The sequence below is a fragment of the Fundulus heteroclitus genome, unplaced genomic scaffold, assembly GCF_011125445.2.
Source record: "Fundulus heteroclitus isolate FHET01 unplaced genomic scaffold, MU-UCD_Fhet_4.1 scaffold_38, whole genome shotgun sequence".
Classification (NCBI taxonomy): Eukaryota; Metazoa; Chordata; class Actinopteri; order Cyprinodontiformes; family Fundulidae; genus Fundulus; species Fundulus heteroclitus.
Window position 1 is genome coordinate 2,259,233 of NW_023396792.1, and position 22,123 is coordinate 2,281,355.

Genomic DNA, 22,123 nt, shown 5'->3' on the forward strand with positions numbered 1-22,123 from the left:
TCCAGAGGATCCAAAGCCCTTTACACTACATTGAGTCATTTACCCATTCACACACACCTTCACACACTGACACACATTATGTAGCCTCAGCTGCCCTGGGCCAGACTTACAGAAACAAGGCTGCCATGCATCAGCACCACCTGGCCCAAGTTAAAAGTTAAATGGTGAATTTCTGAGCACGTCTAAGGGTAAAGCCAGCCCTCAAACTTTGTGTCAGGTATGCGGTTCTGTGCAGCAGGGGTGTGTTGTTGCTGTTCTTACCTTCCTCCTGCAGGGTGCGACAAACAGCCACCAGCCACAGGTGTTTTCCGTCTATGCAAATTAGGAGGAGTGATTAAAGCGACTGGACATGGATGGAAGGGATCAGAACATTAGCTCACCTAATCAGTACCTGACCAGAACCTTGTTCACAGTCTGGTTCTTGTTCCCAGCGTTTCCTTGGCTAATTCCTTGTCTCTCTCTTCCTCAGACCTAACCGTGTTCCACTCTGGTCCTGTCAAGTCTCTCCTCGGTCGTCATTATCCTGTCATCTGGAAGTTTCAGAACCCTCGAGACTTTTCCTGCGATTCCAGTCGGCCAATGCTCCTCCATACTCACTGGCATCCTCCGCTCACCATCTGACCTGTCCACCCTCCACCATGGATCAAAACAACGGATCCAGAACCGTGCTTCTGTTTGTCATCGGAACCCACAGCTAGACTCACTTCCTCCGGTCCATCATCCATCCCTCTCCCTGCAAGTCAGATTCTGCTGCACTATCAAACCAGCCTGTCTGTTGACACCTGCCATGTTTGGTCCGCTTTAAACAGACCAGAGTTTGTTTCTTTGTTCGCTTCCAAAAGGACTCTGGTATCATTAGCTTCTGGTCTGAATACAAACCGGCCTCAGTCTGATCCAACTGTAGGAAACTGAAGCCTTTTTGGACTTAACAAGCCACTGTAGCAGGGCATCTGGCAAAAAGTAGCCCTCCATGAATGCTTCCATCAGTAGCCGTGGACAGATCTGGATCAACAAGGAGACACTCCCTTGTCAATATTTGGGTGGATGCACAAATAACTCAACGGTTAGAAAAGACACAAGAACGTTGTTGTGTTCAGCATGGTTCACAAGAAAATAAAGCGAGGAGGTCTTCAAATTTCTGGGTCTGTGCCCCAGTCATTTCCATCAAATGGGAGCAACCATAATCACAAATGTGGGTTTGTTAAAAATGTATAGTTCACTTGCAAAAAGTGGTTTTGGTCCAGACCAAACAAGTGAACCAAAGAACTTTCCTGGTGTGAATACACCTTAAATCACACATACAGTACAAGGTCAGAATTGCTCCAAACTGGATATTAATGATCTTTGGCAACTTACAAACAGGTCAGTTGGGTAACAAGGGGATATGAATCAACTGCCTATAATATTTCAAACAGCTATATCTCCCTGATGCATTATTAGATTTACACTATGTTATGTGTGCTTCCTCATAAACAACTGTTTAACACATTGGTATGGTAAATTGAACACATCATCATCTTAGTCCCACCTATTAAGAAGAAGATCCGGTTTCTGTGGTGACTCACCTTACAGTAGAAGTTTCAAATTGTGTGTAATAACAAATAATTTAATATTACATTTTAAAATACTACATGAAGTTTTCATTAATCCTTCACCACCAAACATGAATGACTATAACTTCAATCAGGGAGGTGGGATTTAACCCCATTTCTTAAGAAAGAAATCTCTCTGCACCATGCTCCAAACCCAAAATTGCAGAGTTCCTGTTGGACCAAAGCTGCCATTTTGTTTCCTTTACACCTTGTATCTGAGTAAACTCAACCTAGACTTTCGACTTGCAGACCTTAAAATCACTTAGTTTAGTCTTAAGACATTGGAGATCAAATATTATCAAAAGCTATTTGTTTCATCAAAGCATGTGGATGTGGCATAGTCTCAAAATTTTACTTCTTACTATTAAAGGTGAAATTGCAATAAATTCCACATAAAAGGTCAGAGCTGGACCAAACTTTGGTTTCCTTAATCATATGCCACCAAACAGGACGTGACAACAATCTCAAAAATCAAAAACGTCAGATTTCTGAACAAATTTGAAGACTATCACCAGAGCTGAACTGAGCTTGACTGAAGGTATAATATCAAGGAGTACTTACAATAACCTCCGGTGGCGACTTGTACAATTGAGTGGCAGTTGATGTGGCGATGCAGAACCCACAGTTGCGACACAAACCGGAGCAGTGCTGAGGTGCAAGGGCCTGTCTGCAGCTTTAATTATTTATTGTCATTTAACTGTGTCAAAGCATTTGTTTTTTTCTGAGTAATGGTCCTCTCTGGTTGGATAGCTACCCCACATCATTAAAGGGACACATAAATATTTAGTTCTTTCTTAAGACAGAACACGATTTTTGGATTTATAAAGAATGCCAAATCTCTATCGCACAGAAAAACTGCATTGCTCAAAATGAATGGAAGGATTGTGAGGAACTGTTTTGTAGATAATCATCAGCAATTTATATGGCAATGATCTGGCTGATTCCTCGCCAAGACTTGGACACCTCTCCAATTCAGGAAAGGGCCCAGCAGGAGGGTACTTTCCATATTACCTGTTGTAATCAAAAATACATAGCCTTCTATCAGTTTCTTCTCCCAAAGACCTCTCAACCATAAAATTAAATTTTGTATAATTAGGACTGCAGAAATGCTGATGGATCCAAAACCAAATGCAGAAACACTAGTTTTGCACAGAATATTGGCAGCTTCTCCACCTATCCGTTCTATTTGCGGTTTCTACTCCACATGCACCCTTTATGACCATGCTCTGCTGACAGCTGCCCCTATGTCAATACGAATGCCTGTCAGGAGAGATTATACATCACATGAATCGAGGCAGATAATGAGCAAGAGGGATGGGCACTTTTTAACACCCCCTCGGGTGCAACACATGACACCAGCCAAGCTAATTAAGCAGATGCCATAATGCAGTAATCAGGAACACAGGAGAGGTTGGAGAATTCGCCAACTTTAGTCATAACAGCGCAACATTTGCTGCTTAGGAACTTGTCAACCAACGCAAGCAGATGGGAATGCCAAACTGCAGTGCATGTGTATTTATGTGTGCGAACACGCAAGTGTGCGCCATGTTTTCTAATTCTTCATGCACTTTGTAAATTATGTGCACTCAAACTTGTTATATTTTATGTAGAAAGACGGATACACAGTGTACGCAATATAAAAATCAATATTCTGAGTTCTCATCAACATAAAGCTGGGGACAGTGTTACCTGGTGAGGTTTTTCCTCATTATTTTCAGGGAAATGAGCAATCAGGCATATTGCATGAAGCATGATTGTTTCCCTCTGTAAATCAGGAATTGCAATTAAAATGTTCTCTTATGTGGTATAATTGATGTCGGCCTAATCCTTTATTTGCACACCTGCCAGTGAGTCTGAATTTTTAATGAATTTCTAATTAATGCTCTTTGCACACCTCATTTATATGTTAGCGAATTATATTGCTGTTCTGTGTCCTGCTGGTAGAAGAGTGCCTGCAGGGTGTCGCACCTGGGTTGAAACATGAATTTTTCTGCTGTCTTCAAAAAATACAAAAAAAGTACAGCAGTGATTAATAAAGGAATAATGATATTAAACATGGCTTTTTCTATATACCTAAATGCACATTAATTTATGACATTGTTCAGTAGGTGAATAAGGCTCAACAGTAAAATTAGCTATTTGAAAATGGATGATTTGAGTTTTGTGATTAGATTTAGGCCTAAATGATTAATATGTGGGTCAAGGTGGAGATGTGAAGGTGTCTGAGTTGAGTTTATAAAATTAAAGAAAAATTATTGTGCATATGGACGAAGGCAGCTTGTAGTTTTAAGTACTTAAAATGCTGAACTTTTGACAATGTTTAACAAAGCTTTTTTTTCCATAAGATTGTGCAGATTCTTTCTGGGTCGTCTCATTAAATATACATTAACTGAATTAACTGACCATAGGTTTTTTAGCACAGGTCCAATTTTACCTCTAAGCTCTGCATGACAGTATCTGAAAGGAATCTTTGAACTATATTACATTTTCTGGTTTTAGTGCAGAACAGTGGTTCCTGAAGTCAGGGTCAGGACCACCTTTTGGATGGTTTAACACCAAGCTGATGGTCTGGAGATGATGCACAGGAGCGAACCTCAATAGAACCTCGAAAGAAAAGTTGTAGATTAGCATACGCTGTCATTATTAATATAATAGATGTGAACTCTAGTCATACAGTAATAAAAAAAAACTATAGTGGTTGGAGTTCTTTTATCTTTGACCATGATTCTGTTTGTTGACCAGTGCATGTTGGGGTCCTTAGTCTCCTGTAATTTTTTTGGTAGGAAGTTTAAATCATTTTTAAGACATATTTGAGCTTTAGTAATTGTTAAAATTATTGGACCTGGTGAAAATCATTTCTAACATTGCTTATCCAGACGTATATCCAGACTCAGCATATTTGTTTTTCTCTCTCTTTGTAAATTTTAGCAATTTGCATGCTGTAAAAGGCATTGCAAATATTTCAGCTACTCAATAGTAGTTTTTAAAACTTTGTCTTTTTTTCTGTTGACCTGTTACATCTCATGCTTGTTTTTCTATGTAATGTTTTGGTAATAATGTAGCAGTTTTCACAGTTATTCAAATTACAGCCATCATCAGCATGTGTAACTCAAATAAGCAAAAACTAAAAAACCAAACAGATCGTTCATTTTGTTAACTTAGCGCCGGCCTTTATCAGTTTTGTGTGAACCCCTTTGCTCATTTTATGTGTATTATGTTTCTCTAGATGTAGCTTAATCAAAATGTTTACTGCATTCACACTAACTGATCAAAAGATGTTTAGTGAGCAAATTAAAACTCACTAAAGTACAGAAACAAATTCTTGGCTAAACTCAAATTTTGCATTTATTTAGCTAATGTTATTGTGATAACTTCAGCTTACCAAGAGGGCTTTTCAGCCAAGTTTTAATTGATACTACTAGGTATCATGTGAAAACCTTTAGTGAAATGGATTCTCTCTTGATGTGTCTGATAATTATTTGGCTGCACAAGTTCCTAGTGCATCTAAAATAACAAGAAATAACATCAGATATATAGACAATGTTATGAATCTCTATTAACAGAGTCTTTAGGGGGAAAGGACCTTCTAATCACAGCTCTGTGGTTCCGTTCATGATGAGTTTGAGTGGGCCCTAACTCAATGAGCCTTTATTTTCCCCTCTTCTAATTTATTTGCTGTTGCATTCCAGTTTCAGGCCAATTCCCCCTGATAATCAGATGGCAATTAATGATGCACGAATCACAGAGAACTTATCTCACTTCCCGACACCTGCATGTTCACAACAACACAGTTTGGAGAATCATTCTTTTATTCCAAATAAAATTGTTTTTAGTCCATTTTAAACAGCATTTCCAATTCCATCAGAACTTTGCAAAATGTAATAAAACCTTTAATGCATCATGAGAGATGTTCAAATATATCTATCTCTTGCAAGGCTTTAATAGCATTTTCGTTCTTTGATATTTAATTTTCTCAATACATGGGCAACCTTCCTCAACAACTTTGGTTTCAGTAAGAGGGAAAAAAAAACTCACTATGAACATTTAGGAATCTTTAATTCACACTAGTAATAAAATTGCATTACATTTCATAAAATAAATGTTCCAGTTTATATATACAGAGAAAACAGACTGTACATACCCTCCAGTGAACCATTTCTAAAAGAAAACAGAAAACCTTAAACAAATTTCACAAAACATACAAGCAATACAGTGCTCAGCTTAGCAGGCACAACTGTACATCAAAATTTTGTAACTGCTCAGTGTTGGGCGGGTGTGGTGTGGGAGGGGCAAAAAGTTGAACATTTACAACAGAGTCCTTGCAGAAAGGGACAGGAGCTGATAAAGGAGATTTAAAAAGTATTGCAGGCAAGCAGACGCACGCTTGTCTTTTTCCAAGTGCAGCAGAACATCCATCTTGTGTGTAAAGTGTGGAGCTGATTGTTGCTGCCATGAACTATTGAACCTGCGTCTCAAAGCTGCCGTTCAGCTGGCCCTCCTCATAGTCCATTTGACACAAAATCATGTTGTTTTTTAGGAAAAACTTGTCCCCCACGCAAAACCTGTTGGAAAACAGAAACAGGAGGCGATGAAGACAACTGCTGCTGGCGTCATAAGATAAGTGTGGTGTGAAATGTTGCATTTGTGTTTGATGGCTAGTGATGATTCAGTTTGATTATGAGCGTTTAGATGGAGATGTTTTTCATCAAGCACGCAAGGACCCATTAGCGCAAGGCCCCATTTAATGGTCCTCATAAATGTGTGCCTCAAAAATAAAACGAGATAATTAAACCAATCCGGTTTGACAGGAAACAGACAGCAGGACCGCCACCCGAAAGAAAAGCAGGTCAACTCTCTTTTGGTTGAACGGTAACATCTGCGAGGAAACGCTGCCATGGGGTGAGCTTTTTCAGATACCGGTTTGGCTGCAGTGTTCAAAATCATTTTTCCTCAAAAGTCAGAGTCAATTGAAGAGGGAAAATAACACACAGCAGCCTGTCCCACTGATGTTCCCTCTCTGCGCCGCAGTTTGTTTGCGTGACACTCTGGAAACAGCTCCATAATGTGACTGAAAGGGAGCGGAGATAAGAACATAGCTGAAAATAGCTTGGCCTCAGTAATATGCCAGGCTGCTAACACGGTAAATAAAGCTGGTAACAGTCACAGCCATGGCAATGCTGTGCCAGATGAGCCCCGGCTTCGCGTATCTGCCAGCTGAGAAGAGAGACTGGAGTCATAATTCCCTTACAGCAGGTGTTCACTATGGTAACTGAATCTGGCCTGCAGAAGGTTAATGGGCTTGTGCTGTGTGGAGGAACAGGGTCGCGGCACTCCTGACAAGCATGCAAAGGATGCTCCACTCTCATACCGCTGCCATTACTGACAATATATTAATGGGGAAAGCCAATATTAGGGTATGTCATATTCCTTGTACATCATACCATAGGCTTTGTGCTCGTTCCAGTTTTTCATAGCGGGTCCTATGCTCCTGGAAACACCGTGTTACACCTGCACTCGTTATTTCTTTCCTTTTTATGCAGCAAGGCACATCTCTTTCCGTAGCGTCTGAACTTTACACATAAGAACAAGAGCTAATTTTACATTCCGCCGGCTTTAAAGATTTACACATCTAGCCACAAACGGGGACAGACTGCTGGCAGTATGTTATAGGGAAAATAATTAGCATGGTATTACAAATGCAGAATAACACAACGACACGACAAAAAAAAAAAAAATTCTAGATTCACAAGCTGCTTCATATAATGCAATCAAACAAACAAAACCTTTTTTTTCTTCCCTGTTTGAAACACCTTCTTATATTTAAGATACGAGCCCATTATCCTATTTCATTCATGGTTTGTTTAAAATGCAATGTCGTTGCAGGCATGATCCCCGTTCTTACCTCTGGTTACAAAGCTGACAGGCAAAACAGTCCAAATGGTAAACATTATCTCTGGCTCTCATCACCATTTCAAAGGCTGGGATCAGTTTACTGCAGGCTGCACAGTTCCCCGTTGTACCAAAGAGCCTGAAAGACAGACAGAGAGAAAAGACAGAGAGATTTACATACCTTCCATTTTTACCTTCATGTCGTGAAATGCAAACAAATGTGCAGCATAACAACTGCACACAAAAGAGAAAATATGAAACAATACAATATAGAGCATGCACAGAACACCTATTTCTTGGCATCCTACTAGTAGGTCTCTCTATACCTGACTACAGATCAAATGCTTTAGTTGTTTGAAAAAAGCTGAAATTTGTGAAAACCCCATTTGAAAGGTTCTGACTTTTCACCTTCAAACCTAAGACAAACAGACTTCAAAACATAAAGGCAAATTGCAGAACGTAGTCGTTCATTTCTAGAGATTCTCTTTAGCTCAAAACATTCTCTTTCTCTCCATCTTCCCTTCGCTGTTATCTGTGAAGAATTACCTGCATGTTTAAAAGTGAAACGAACAAAATGAAATCTCACAGCAGCCTGTTTAGGCTTATTAGATTGGAGGGAAATGATAAAGGTCAGAAACACAAACAGAAGGCACCGGCTTAGATATCTTGTTTCATCAAAGTATAAAAAAAAAAAAAGAAAAAAAAAAAGGAAATCTCAAATGCTCTTCCCGGACAGATTTACATTTTCATTTTCCATGCGCCTGCTCTTATGTTTAATTTGGAGATTTTGGAGTCCAGATAGATTTATATATTCTGCAGCAGGAGAAGGTCCGCTTCACAGCTTTGCAAGAGGGGATAAGAACAACTGCAGATCGTCGTTCCAGCAGTATGTTAAACACTCCTCTTAAACTTGTAGGGCTCAGACAGATGAGTCAGAGTGTTGATATTCGACCTAGTTTATGCTTGTTCCATTCAGTTTCTTTCACCTTGTTAGGGAAAATGTATATCCAGCGGCTCTGCTTCTAATTAGGGGCCACTGCCCCCAGAAGAGCAGCAGAGACCGAAACAGAGAGGGAAAGGTTATGTTCCATGAGAGGGATTCACAGGGTGTTAAACTGAGACATTGTTACATTTGGTTATTTCTTCAGTAAAAAAAAAAAAAAAAAACACCCTCAGTGTTCTCATACAGTAGGCATCTGCCACCCACAGGCTGCTCTGAAACACAAAGAATGTGTTTTTCCTTCTGTGAGACACCGAGCCTTCTGCTTAGTCATGCGTCTGAAGAAATTCTCAGCATTCAGTATTGATCCAAAAAACCCCACATTTTCCCAGAAATTTCAGTGATACAAAAGCTGACTTATCATGATATTCCAACAATTTACGAGACAAATGAATCGAAACATCTGCAGCTGAGACCAGATTTTACGAACGCTGTAGAAAAACGAAGCATAACAACCATTTGATTTTCGTACTGACATTCAACCATACTAAACCATTTTCTGTTATTAGGGCAGTTAGAATCACCAAACTAATTTTTAATTGTTAAATGCCTAAATGTGAGACAGATAATCTTTTTATTATATTCTTTAAAGTCAGAAGTTTACAAACTTTTTCTTAATATTCATTAGAATAGCCTTTTAACTGGTAGGATTTAGCTAAAATATTTTGGTATCTTTACACAAGCTTCCTACAACCATGCACTGGATTTTTGGCCCACTCCTCCTGACAGATCTGGTAACACCGAGTCAGGTTTTCAGGCCGTCTTGTTCAGACCTTTTTGGCTCTTCCCACAAATGTTCTATGAGACCGTGACCGGGGCTTTGTGATGGCTGCTCTAAGATATTGTCCTCAAGGCATTTTGTAACTAGATTGGCGGTATGCTTAAGGTCATTGTCCGTGTGCATGACTCATGAGCTCTCAAGCTGTAACATCTTGACTGATGTCTTGAGACGCTGCTTCAGTATTTCAACATAATTAGCTTTTCTTATGATGCCATCTGTTTTGTGAAGCGCACCAGTCCCTCCTGCACCCAAGCAACCATGCAACACTTTGGAACAGTGTTCTCAGGCTTGCTCTTTTTCTTTAAAATGCAACAACGGTAATTTCGGACAAACATTTCAATTTTAGTTTCATTAGACCACTGGACATGTCTCACAAAATGAAGGCATTTGTCCCTGAGTACAGCTGCAAACTGCAGTTTGTCTTATTTATTTTTCTTAACATTATAATTGCTTAACATTCCCATATTCATTGTTAAATATAAATGTTTTATCAGATGAAGATAGGACCCTAGGCACCTGGAAATTGTGCCCAAAGCTAAACTAGACATGAGGGGGTTTACAATTCCTGCTCATTAATTTGGCATGTAGCAAATTTTTGGTAAATTTTTGGTAATCCTGACCAAAAACAACCGCAGAAAAAAAGAAAAACCGGCAACGGCTATGTTATCGTTTTGTAAAATGCCTTCACAATTCACACTCACACAGCAGTGCATTTGTCAGTTTGATCTAAACTTCCCACTCACCGGAGCTAAAATTCACAATTTCTTTGTTGTTTTTTTTTTAAACTGCTCCAGCAATGTGAACAAGCTAGTCTCATGAGTCAGCAAACAAACGCACAGTTTGAGGTTGCTGGGGCAGCTATAATAAGGCCTGACTCTTCATAAGAGGTGAACAGCAGTGGTTTGTTGGCACCTCTGTGTTTTTGAATCCCAAAGTACAAAATTGGACAGAAGAAATCTATTTGATTAACAAAAAAGGTCCCACTGACCTTCACTGCAGTAATGAGGGTTACGATTTCTCACTAATGACTATGTAATAACCTGTGAGAATGACCCAAGCTAAATTTTTATGAGAGAACAAGTTCTTTTCGTATGATCTACAGATATCTGAGCGTGAGCCTCTGAATATTTGTAGTATTGTACATTATGGGAATTTCTCATTATTCAAACAATAATAACTCAGAGACTCCAAGATCCATCAAGTAATTAGAAGCAACGTTAAGTCCTTCATTAAATGTACTATAATCTGACTCAAATATTGAATGGCACTAATGTTATTTGTATCCATAGCAGAGGAATGTCTCTCTGATTTACATTCACTCTGATGGCTCCACTGTGCTGAGCTGGGTGACCAGTGGTGATGTGTTTTTCTTTTTCCCACAGGGGAAAAAAGCTCTAGCAGAACCTGGAGAGTTTTGGTCAGTTACACAGACTGCTATGCTGACACCTATTATACCCAGAAAGATTATTGTGACCTGTCTCTATCACAGCCTGCTGGGTTGCAGACATGGTGTTCACTTGATACATATGGCTTGTGAAAACCCCTGATGGGAAAGTCCAGCTTGCTGAAATACTAAGTTCTACCTCCAGACAAAGCACTGTGTCACAGTTTTTGGGGTAATTGTCACCTTGCAGCTTCTAATATCATTCAGTGTAGTGTCAACAGGATTTTAGAGCTCAGTATTGGACCTTAAGCACATAAACCTTAGCCTGGAAAGCTGTGCAGACACCCACATCTTTCAAAATTCACAGCTCCAGTTTGATTCTGCCAGACGTATTCTTCATAAAATACTGAAAAGTTAAGATTCTCGGTGGTAACCCAGCACCTTGATTACCATTATATTAAGCAAACCGGGTTGCCCGATTTTTTTTTTTTTTAAATCTCCAATGCCAAGTAAAAATTTGACTCAGATGGTTTCGAGATGCAAGAACTTAAGCAGCTCTTTAGTTAACGGCGTATGTCTATGGGTTATCATGTGGCATCAACGTATGCCCTAATTGAGCTCTCTGTGCTAACAGAAGATTACAGCCTGAGGAAACTGTTCAAACAAAACAAGCTCCTCCACTGCTGCTCCTTTGGTATGAACAATAAACAGCCAGAAAACACAACCAATGCAGTAATCTCCTGAGTAACAGCTGAGGGGGCGCTGCATTTGGTCTGCCATGACTGTGACACAACAAATGATATTGATTTAAAGCTAAGAAAACACTACATCTTAACACGCAAACAAAAAACGGAAGCAACAGAAATGGAAACAGGTGCTGCGTGTTTATATTCATCCAGGCTTTTTAAAAGAGTCACCGCGCCGCGTCTGTGGACGGATTTGGTATATTTGTAGCTCATTTAGAACTTTGCTTCGACAAAAATCTGCAAAAATAATTGTCAGAAAAGGCTATAGGACTAAAGTCATCCATCAGAGCTAAATTAAGCATTGAAGTTTGTGTAATTAAGCTTCAGATTTCGGCCAATGGCTCAGCTCAGTTTCCTACTTGTGACCATGCTATTTCTGCTTTTAACACATCAATGTCACTCAGAGACACTTAATTTACTGCCCAATGTGTCCTATGCCTTGACAAGTGGCATTAAAAACCAGAAAATAAATATTTTTTATAAATATATTTGACTTTGTTCTATTTAGAGCTTTATTAGCTGATTAAATTGGTTGAAAATACACAACTCCATGCCTTCACCATAGTTGATAAAAAAAGGGAAGATATTAGAGGACTTGGGTGATTTGTGTAAATACAGATTAAAAAAATATAACAGATTAAAAAAATATGATTTCTACATAAATCATTTGAAAAACCTCACTGTGCCTCATGCTTATAAAGGAGTGCCTTTTAAAGAATGTAGACTGTAAATTGCTTCTGGAAAACAATTCATTTCATTTGAAAAATTAATTTTTAGGCCTGAATAGCCCACTTTGTGAAGAATTTCCATGCATTGTCCTGAAACATGACCAGTATTGTCAGAGTGCAGTGGCTCATGCTCTGTAATTTCTCCGTTCATTTGGATTAAATAAATCACTTTCCTCTAAAAGAAAGACGAAAAATCAACATCAGAGTTTTTTCAGCGTTTATATTTGAAAAGTGTGAATGATGAAATCCTTGAAAAATATTCTCATTTATGGCTGCTTGTAAAACCCTGTGCCATGCCTGTTTAACAAATCAATTATTGCCCTTTAATAATAGATGCAATAGTTGTTATTTTCATTAATATTTCAAAGCAATTCTTTCAGCTTTTAATTTCAATGAATTAAAAGGAGACAATTGTTTCTTTCTGTCGCTCCCCAAAACCTGAGAGACATTCTGAAAACATTTCTTATAGTGATTCAATAATAAGTCACATTTATTTATTTATTATTAGCCATTAACACATTTGGGTTTGTAATTGCTTGAAACCTTTCTATTTAAAGTGGCAAGTTTAGTGTAGTTTACTGACTGAGCTCTTCTTCATGATAAGGTAAAGCCTAATATTAATATGCATCAGAGCTGTACTCAGACATTTCAGAGTTTAAAGTCAGAATCAGCTGCACCCATGTCTATATTGTAGTCTTGAGCAATTGTTTTTTTTTAATTATTTAACTTTATGTTTTACCAAGTTCTCTTGCATCTGGGTGTTTTGAGTGTTTTGGAGCTCAGCCCAAAAATGCATGTTATTTGCTGGTTTCTGCTTGGAAATGTTGTTATTATGATTTAAAAGAAAAGCCAGCTTAGCTGCTTCTTTTTAAAAATGTTAATTTTGTTACTTAAACCATCTTTATGCAGCATTTAAAAAGAAATGTCTTGTGCAAACTATACTGGATACAATCAAGGCCATATAGGGTTTAAAGGCGATAGCTACAACTCAAAATTATAAATTTTTCAAAAATAATTAATCCACAGAATGTATAAAAGTGTTAAGTTTACTGAAAAATAAATATATAGAATATAAATGATTGTTTTATATATTTTGACAGGTCCAAAATATATAAATATTTACTTTCGGTTATGAAGCCAATGCAACAGTAAGAATAGTAGGCTGAAGTCACGTGAGACGGAGCTTTTGTTATACATTCTCTGTTGGAGCTGCATGCCTGTAAAAACTCTAACCAATCTTTGCCAATCGGTCCGAAGGGCGTGAATTTGTCTGAGTTTAGTTCCTGCTCTCACCCATAGACATTATATATTCACCCCCCTCTGTCCCTCACGTTTCAGGGGAATCGGCTTATCTATTGGTTGTCCCATGTGCCAATCATTCTGACGCACACACGTAGTGCTAGTGTCCATGCTCTTTCCTACTTAGTTTCCGCTTGCTGGCTGCGAATGCGCACTTCTAGTGTTTATGAATCCGGAAAGCTAAGCGGCTAAGTTAGTAGTTAGCCATTAATTGTAGCTCTGCTGCTCTCACCGTAGACTTTGAAAAAGGCTGAGAGTCACATGAAGCGAGCCGCGTTTAAGTTCATGAGAAGAAGAGGAAGGACTCAGTAGAAAGAAATAAGACCAGAGAGGATTTGGGAGATTTCTTTCACGTGATCCCCTTGGAGAGCAGAAAAGCAAGGTAAGACGGTCTTGTGCATGCACAATTGGTCAAAAGGGGACTTGAGAAAACTTCAGGGGAAAAAATAAAAAAATAAAAAAATCGCTGACCCTATCTTTAAGTAACTGAATGGGGCTCAGAAGCCAAGGTTGGAATGAGACCAGGCGTGCACAATTCTGCCACCTACAGACTGGGAGGAGTTGAACTTGTGGCTATATCCTTTAATACCATAAGCTTATCTTCAAATGTGTAAGGTTTTGTCATATTTTTATATTACAAATTGGTAGTACTTTGCCCTGGCTCCCAGGCTTCACACACCTTTATTTAAAAAGACCTCAGAACAAATACCTTTTGATATATCATCATAATCATGTAAATATGACATTCCTACTGTGCATTTAAGAATTTTTCCATTAACATTCTTGTATTTATTTAACATACCCATCATTTCAAATGGCCCAAAATGTTGGCTAATGTTTGTTAAAATGCTAAAGTGATCAACTATCTGCTTACACCAGGCTAGTCCAAAGTGCACCCCAGGGGCAATTTGCAGCCCCAGTACTGATTTTGCACGCCCCCCGCCAACTGCATTTCTCAAAAGATTTGGTCCACCAGCACTGGTGGCTTGTACAGATAGTAACTTTTTATTTTTAATAAGGGAATATTATATTACAGACAAGTTCAATTCTTACAATTCAGCGTTGAATTGATTGTTAGGTACAACACAAACATTTGTCTTTTAATAACCACACTTTTTACATTAGCTTTGATTTGATAGTAAATAGATCGCTAACAGCAGCTAGCCTGGTCATGAAGCACATCATTTTAGCAAATCTTACTGGTTTTCCATCAAGCAACTGGAAGATGATGAGGCTGATTGTGACATTCCCAGATCTAACTTTAAATGCAACACAGTAAAATTTACTCTTCTGCCCCACAAAACATTTCTACGTCTTATTGCCACTGGCAACAACAGTAGGATGAATGTGCATTTAATGCATCAAATGTTTATTTATTGTCCTAATGTCACTGTCTCAAATTATAGGATTTAACAGTTAATTAACAGTATATTATATATTATGTAGATTTTTAAGCATTTCAATTAAACTTTTGTTTTAATTTCCCTTTTTGGCAGAATCATTTCAAGGATTTTTGAGACATTAGCTCTATGACAGGTATGTATGATCTGTATCTGGTCCTTATTATTACCTTTCTTCAACACACAAGAAAACATTCTAGCCATTAGAAGAGGTATTGTCTAGTAACTAAATATGTAACCGTGAGTACCACTGTGAGATACTGCGATGAGATACTTGGATGGCAGCACCGTGAAACTATTCTCCTTCGCCTGGTATTGTTATTAGAACGGGTCTTCAGAGAAAAGACTGCCTTCTTTATTTCTTTCAACTTGCTGCTTTGTTAACTTAAAACCCTTAAAGCTCCTGCAGTGTATCCTCTGTCTCTCCGTGTTGCTTCCTTCAGTTCGGGCTGTGGCTCTTGAAGTTTGCTACGTGTTCTCTTGGCTCTTTGAGACTTCCCAGCCTGTGCTGGGTTTGTCAGATTTTATGAGAGGGAGAGCTGTTAATGCATGCATCCCATGTTCTGACCTTCCCCAATAGATGTGTCATTTCGAAAGTGTAAACCTTTCCCTTTTGATCTGCGTCACCTCGGGAGAAGAGCCAATGTTTTACTTTCTAAAGGAGTAAGATTCTTAAAACAGCCACACCCATATAGTGTTATCATCTTTCTCCTGCTGCTCCATCTGTGTGCAGATAACTTATTATGTTCATTATCTCCAGCACGTTTTCCTCTTACAGTTAATTATAACCCACTTTGATAAGTTGATGACTATTATGTCATATCTAGTAGGTGAAATGAAAGACTAAATTATATCAGTCCTCAAACACTGATGATCACACAATGACTATATTGCTCTAAGACAAAGGCCCTAATTAAATTCTTATTCTAGAGTCTGAATGAGAAATTTGCCCAACCGGATAAAAATACTTGTAGAAACGACACCGAGAACAATGTGTAGGTTTAAACTGAACTTTATAGTTGCTCCGAGCACTAGCAGGGAGATGTGCAGGTATTTCTTTTGTGCACGCTGAAAAGAAAGACTGAGGAGAGTACGAGTGAATTTAAGTTGCTAATGCCACTGAAGGACCATCACAGATGGAGCTCCTGTAAAAATTAATGTGAGCATGGCAGGGATCCAACCCCTTAGAAATAACCAGTGTGTTTGATCCACTGCTTGTACTAAATGAAGTGCGGGAGGCTAATTCAGTGCACAGATTTAACTTCATTACTGCAGGTGAGGGTAGACTTGGTCTTCTATGAAGAACGAAGGGAATGAAAAGGGACCTGGCACCAGCTGGACTCTACATCACTTACTTTCAAAATGCTCTGGTTTTCACCAACTGCCTCTCCTCTCTATACAAGGCAAGGTTTTTAATTTGCTTCATAATAGAATTCATCTGAAGCATCTCAGCCATTAAGTGTTCTGCATTTGTCGCAGGCTGAAGAGCAGGCGAGTTGGATAGATTTCATTAGACAATCTGGGGCAGCAGAGGCACACAGGAAGCTCTCTTATGCTCCCCTCTTTCAATGTTATTCTTATTTTAGTGTTTCTAACTTTTCATTTCACATGTCACTCTCCTTTTTTTTTTCATCCCCTGCCTGACCTCTACATCTTACCGGTCTAATGTGCGAGAAAGCTTTTCCTTCTGCATTCACTATGCCAGTTAGGCACTTACAGCTTCAGGGTTGGGGTTGCTGTCCTTTCAGCTGATGTATTTTACTAAGTGAAACTAAGAGCTTCATCATTTTTGCCTACTCTTGGTCATTTCCCCATTTATTACAACCTCATCTGCGCCATCTGCCCCTTCTGGGGGCAACGTCAGGTCTTAGTGGACCTCTCACTGCATCTTAAAAGCATTAACTGTGGGTGGGGACTGATGGATGGTAATGGCCTATCTCAACGTAACGTCCCTGAACGCTTCTCAAGTGGGCCGCCAGCTCCTTCCAGGTCAGAAAAAGAGCTAAGATGAAAGTAAAATGTCACTGAAAACCATGGGTGAGAGGGGGGAAAACTAACTGTCTTTCTTTAATAGAGACCAAGGCTTTCATTGAATTAACTACACCAGATACAAGACCCTCAGATGAGGAGGGCTTTTACCTCCCATTCCTATTGTTTTTGGTTTGATTTGTAATAGTTTTTAGAATTATGTTATGTTATGACCGATGAACACACATCCTTGTTTCCTCAAACATGAACTAAGAAAACTAGGAGTTCATTTATATGATTGGAGTCAGAATACAATATAAAATGTTTCTTCCTGCAAAACATCTATACATTTTAGTTTTCTTCTGAAAAAACCTGAAAGTTGTGTTAGCTTTCTGAAAGTGAACACTGTGTGTGTATGGAAGAAATGGGCTATCAAACTAGCTAGCTGGCATGACATTATGGATGTATGTGGAAAAAAGCCATTAAAACTACTACTTAAAGATTAAAACTCACTCTGCCTTTCACTGGATAGAATCCCCAATGTGTTAGCTGGGTCTTTTTTCTTTGTGAACAATGTCAAAGTTCAAAGCCTATCCTGAACCTTTAAAATTGGCCAAGTTTTGTTGTTTTTTGATGTCCGAAACAATTGTTATTTCACCTTGGAAACAAAGCAAGTCTTGTAGTAGCTAAGCAAAAAGAAATCCCAGAGTGTAACCATTTTTTTTTTTTTTTACAAAATAATTACTGGACAAGCAAAAGTAAAAACATAAAATGACTCATGCTGCATTAAAACATCAAATGCAAAAACATTATACAAAATAAAGTTAGTCAGAGGTTAAAAGCTGAGTCCTTTCGGCTGCTCCATTATTCAGATGTCGCCACAGAAAGTCATCACAACTTGTACACAGACTTGTTTTTATTCCAGATGCCCTTCTTGATGCAACTGGAGATTCAAACCTGGGTCCCCTGTATTAAAGATGCAGACTTACTACTACACCACAGAGGCACTTTCCGAGAATAACAACTTCTCGCCTAAATGATTGTAATTTGTTTTCTTGTTATTTTGTTTTGGTAATGAGAAAAGCTCCGTAGCTCTGAGGTGAGTGTTTTAAGCGTTAAAATATGTTAAAACTATGTAAAGTATGTTATGCATATATACTGTATGTATGTGTATCTCTCTCTCTCTCTCTCACTCTCTCTCTCTCTCTCTCTCTCTCTCTCCTCTCTCTCTCTCTCTCTCTCTCTCTCTCTCTCTCTCTCTCTCTCTATATATATATTATATATATATATATATATATATATATATATATATATATATATATATATATATATATATATATATATATATATATATATCCTATATTTGCATACTTATACTAACCATAATGCGAGTTTGACCAGAGAGGACAGTCTATCGTTGCCCATTTAGTGTCTTTGTTGCTGTATTTAGCGGCTTTTCAGACACCTCTGGCAATTTTCTTTCAAAAGGCCTTGCAACAACGACTCTTAGCAACTTTTTTAGTTTTAATGGCGACTTTACCGAAAGCACTAGCTGAACTAGTGCTTGACTACTGTATTGAGGCAGCAGCAAGAGCTGGTATGAGGGCAGAGGTGTCATTTAACTAAGTACAAGCACTTTGTTACCTTACTTAAGTAGAAACTTTGGTTATTTATACTTTAGTGGAGTAATTTTTAACCTACTTTTTACTTCCGCTCCTTACATTTTTATGCAATTATCTGTACTTTCTACTCCTTACATTTTGGACATAGTCTTATTACTCCTATTTTATTTCGGCTCGTTTTCATTCTGGCTTATCAATAAAAAACTAAAAGAAAAAAAAAATTCAGATAAATAGTGCAACCAGAAAAGGCCAAGTGTCCTAACAAAAACTTAAGAAGAACATTGTATTTTTAGGATTATTAGTCATTTTCCTCTTTTTAAATTTTTTGATTAACCACTAAGATTAATCGTTCATTATGACAACACTGTTTACTGTATACAGCCAGCCATACAAAGGTAATTGTTATAAGAGGGTAATGTACTCATTTTCATGTCCAGTTTTGTTATCTTACATCTGTTGCCCTCATCATTCCTCTAGCTACACGTAGATGTTCAGAGACATATTATCAATAACCTTTTACTTATTATTGGAATATAAATGAAGTTTGATTTTTTGCACCAATACTCATAGGCAACCAGACATCAGATTTTCTGCTCCACGAAACCCATGTTGATGCTCAGTATTGCACCCATGGACCTTTATTATAGTTTCATTGTACTAAATGGTTCGTTTTCAATGGACATACTGGGTGAATACTACACATACTATACAATGATAATAATGGCCTTTGGAGATATTGTTGGAGGAGGGTTAGCGCATTTTAGGCCCATGTGGTGGGAGAGGTCTAAGCTTTTGTCCTTAGTGGCACTTTTTTTTTAAGTTAAATTACTTTTACTTTAATATTTTAAGTAGTTTTGAAGCTGGTACTTTTATACTTTTACTTGAGTAAAAGTTTTGAGTTGATACTTGTATCTATTTTTCAACTTGAGTAATAGATGTGTGGTTCCTACTTCCCTCAGCGCTGTCTCACAGGCACACCACAGCTGCGGCTACCTCGTCACATAAATATAGTAGTTTTTAAAATAATCGTTTTCGTCTCTGAAACTGTTACACAAAAATAATTCTTTGAATTTGCTTCACACACACCTTCGATCACTTGTTCACCTCGTTCACTTTGTGTGTCTCTGATAGCTGTCTTTTTGGTACAGTTTGTTTTATGCAGTGTGGATTCAGGGAATGTATTAACATCCATAAATAAATTTATAAAAGGCAAGTTTTAGTTCTAAACATATTTAATCACTATTTTTAAGAACTTTTTTTTTGTTTTGGCAAATGCTCTGCTACAGCCTGGCCTGAAATGTGTGAACAAATATGCAAATTAATTGATGACACCCCCCCCTCCAAAAAAAAAAAAAGAAGAAGAAGAAAGAAACAACAACAAAACAGCACCATAGTTTAAAATAAATCAAAGAGGAAACACTCTACACTGATTACAGTTTCTTTAGAAAGCAATTTGTAGTCAGTGAAATATGTTGGTAAATTAAAAAAACATGGATTTTCAGTGTTCACAAAAATATTGTTAAAACCTTGTATTGTGGATCTAATACACTATATCATCTGATTCAGATCTATCATTACACCCTTGTTGTTTTACTGTTTCCTCAGAATCATTAATCCATTTAGACAAAATGTAAAGGCAAAGAAGTAAACAAGCCTTGCCAGACATTAAATAACCTGTAAAATCAACTCAATTAAGCCTGATATTTCACACGTACAATGCAATAGTTGGCTTGCTTGTAATAGGCTGATGAGCGATCTTATATGTCTGTTGTCTACATGTACACGCCAAAAAACATTTTTCAAAAATTATTTTCAAGGGGGATGAGAACAACAAATACAAAAAAATAACAATAAGCCGGACAAATCCTATGGCTGAATTTTGGTTTGAATGTAACCTTTTAGAGCCTTTTAGGAATCTAGCCTCTAAAATTAGTTAAGCAGATACAGAGTCGACCAGGACACAGCAACATGTCAAAGACAACAAGGAGATAGCTGCGAAACAAGTAGACAGAAGGAAAATACAGAAAGGGAAAGGGGGAAGACAATGCTGGACAGGGAGGTTTGGTCGAGAGGGAAAGAGGGGGGGCACAGGGCACCGGCATCCCTAAGTCCGTCCCAGGGGGAATCCCTCTCAGATAAATGGTGGGGAATGTGACCTAACGCCCAGGAAATGGTCATGTTTAATTTAACAAGCAGATGGCAGGGGCATCAGAAGTGTGTGTGTGTTTGGGGGGCGGGGAGTGAAGCAACAAGCCTGCCTGGAGGATTCTCACAGCCTTCAGCCCCTCTACAATACTAAGGACTTTCATGACAGAGGTCCTTCATGTTCACATAAACACCGACAGCCATGAAAACAATACCCACCAACCAAGGGATGCTTTTACAGTGCAGCTGCTCCAGTGGTGGCAAACTGAAAAAGTAGGTGGCTTATCTGCCGTAGTCAAATTTGGCAGTTTGTTTGAACATTGTTATATTTAAACAAGTTCACTACAGTGGCAGAATATATTCAATTAAATAAAATGGTCGGTGTTTCTTTTTTTGTCGGATTTCTGCGTGTGATGTATTGCACAAGTTGCATAAAACCATAAAAATCGTACATCCATTATCAGCAGATATGTTCTAAAAAAAATAGGTCATGAAACACACAATCAATAGATATGATGGGGCCTCTTAACTCCCATGACACAGTTAAGGCTATAATTACTCATGTCCCTGGCAGATTTAGGTTTTAAAATTATTTTCATTCAACCAAGAAGTTTGTTTATCATATAAAATGAGACGGGTATCTTTCAATACAAAAGAAGTATTTGTTTTAGTTAGTTGTGTTAATTTACATTTCATTACAAAAGGGAAAGTCAAAAGTTATATATACTCTTCTAAATAAGCAATATAAAATAATCTTTATTTGTAATACAGCAATCAATCCTTTCTTATAATGGCAGACCAGCTTTTTGCAGGTTTCCACTAGGTTTTTTTTTTTTTTTTTTTTTTTTTACAATTTTTACTTTTGTTGATTAGCTTTAAGTGTTTGAATTTGGAAGGCTTTGTTACCATAACCCTAATCTATGGCTCCCTCCACAGATTTTCTATCAGGTTGAAGTCGGGACTCTAGCCAGTCCACCTAAAAACTTTGAATTACTTCCAGTGAGAAATCATTTTGGTTAAATTAAAAGATTACTTGAAACACAAATCTTCAGTTTATGAATTAGTTTGGCCTTAATTGTATCTAATAATGCAACAAAACTAAATGAATAACAATACAACAATATTGCCTATTGCTAAATGCAGACAATGGTTCTGAAACACAAACTAAAGCAAATTGTATCAGGAGATTTAGAAAAAAAAAAACAGTTATGTTAAAGAGCTCTTGTAGTGGCATGGCCATTGTGTTTTTGTGAGTGGAGAAAAGTGATTGTTGATTGTGTGTCTTTCTTGCCTCAAGTAGTCCCTGCGACAGAGGATGAGGTTGGCTTTCGTGTACAGGGTGGAGCCCACCTCCCCCAGGCGGCAGTCGCAGCAGGCACATTTGAGACAGTCTTCATGCCAGTATTTGTCCAAGGCCTTGAGCAGGTAGCGGTCTTTAATCTTGCGATTGCAGCCAGCACACCCCTTCTGCTTCCCTTTGGGCTGGACAGAGAGCATCGGCACACCTGTAGTGATAAGGAGACAAACAGCCACGCGTGATTTACGGCCCGGGAACACGAGTGACTTTTC

At 38.2% G+C, this 22,123-nt stretch overlaps 1 protein-coding gene across 1 annotated transcript in view; it reads right to left on the reverse strand.

Annotated features, from left to right (window-relative positions):
- Positions 1-5,631: 5,631 nt before the first annotated feature.
- lmo1 (LIM domain only 1) overlaps positions 5,632-22,123 on the reverse strand; it is a 37,061-nt gene continuing 20,569 nt past the window's right edge. Inside the window, exons 2-4 of the mRNA XM_012872994.3 lie at positions 21,846-22,059; positions 7,495-7,620; positions 5,632-6,154 (exon numbers count right to left, since the gene is read on the reverse strand). Coding sequence (XP_012728448.1) covers positions 6,049-6,154; positions 7,495-7,620; positions 21,846-22,059 — 446 coding nt within the window. The 3' untranslated portion in view covers positions 5,632-6,048. The remainder of the gene's footprint in view (positions 6,155-7,494; positions 7,621-21,845; positions 22,060-22,123) is intronic.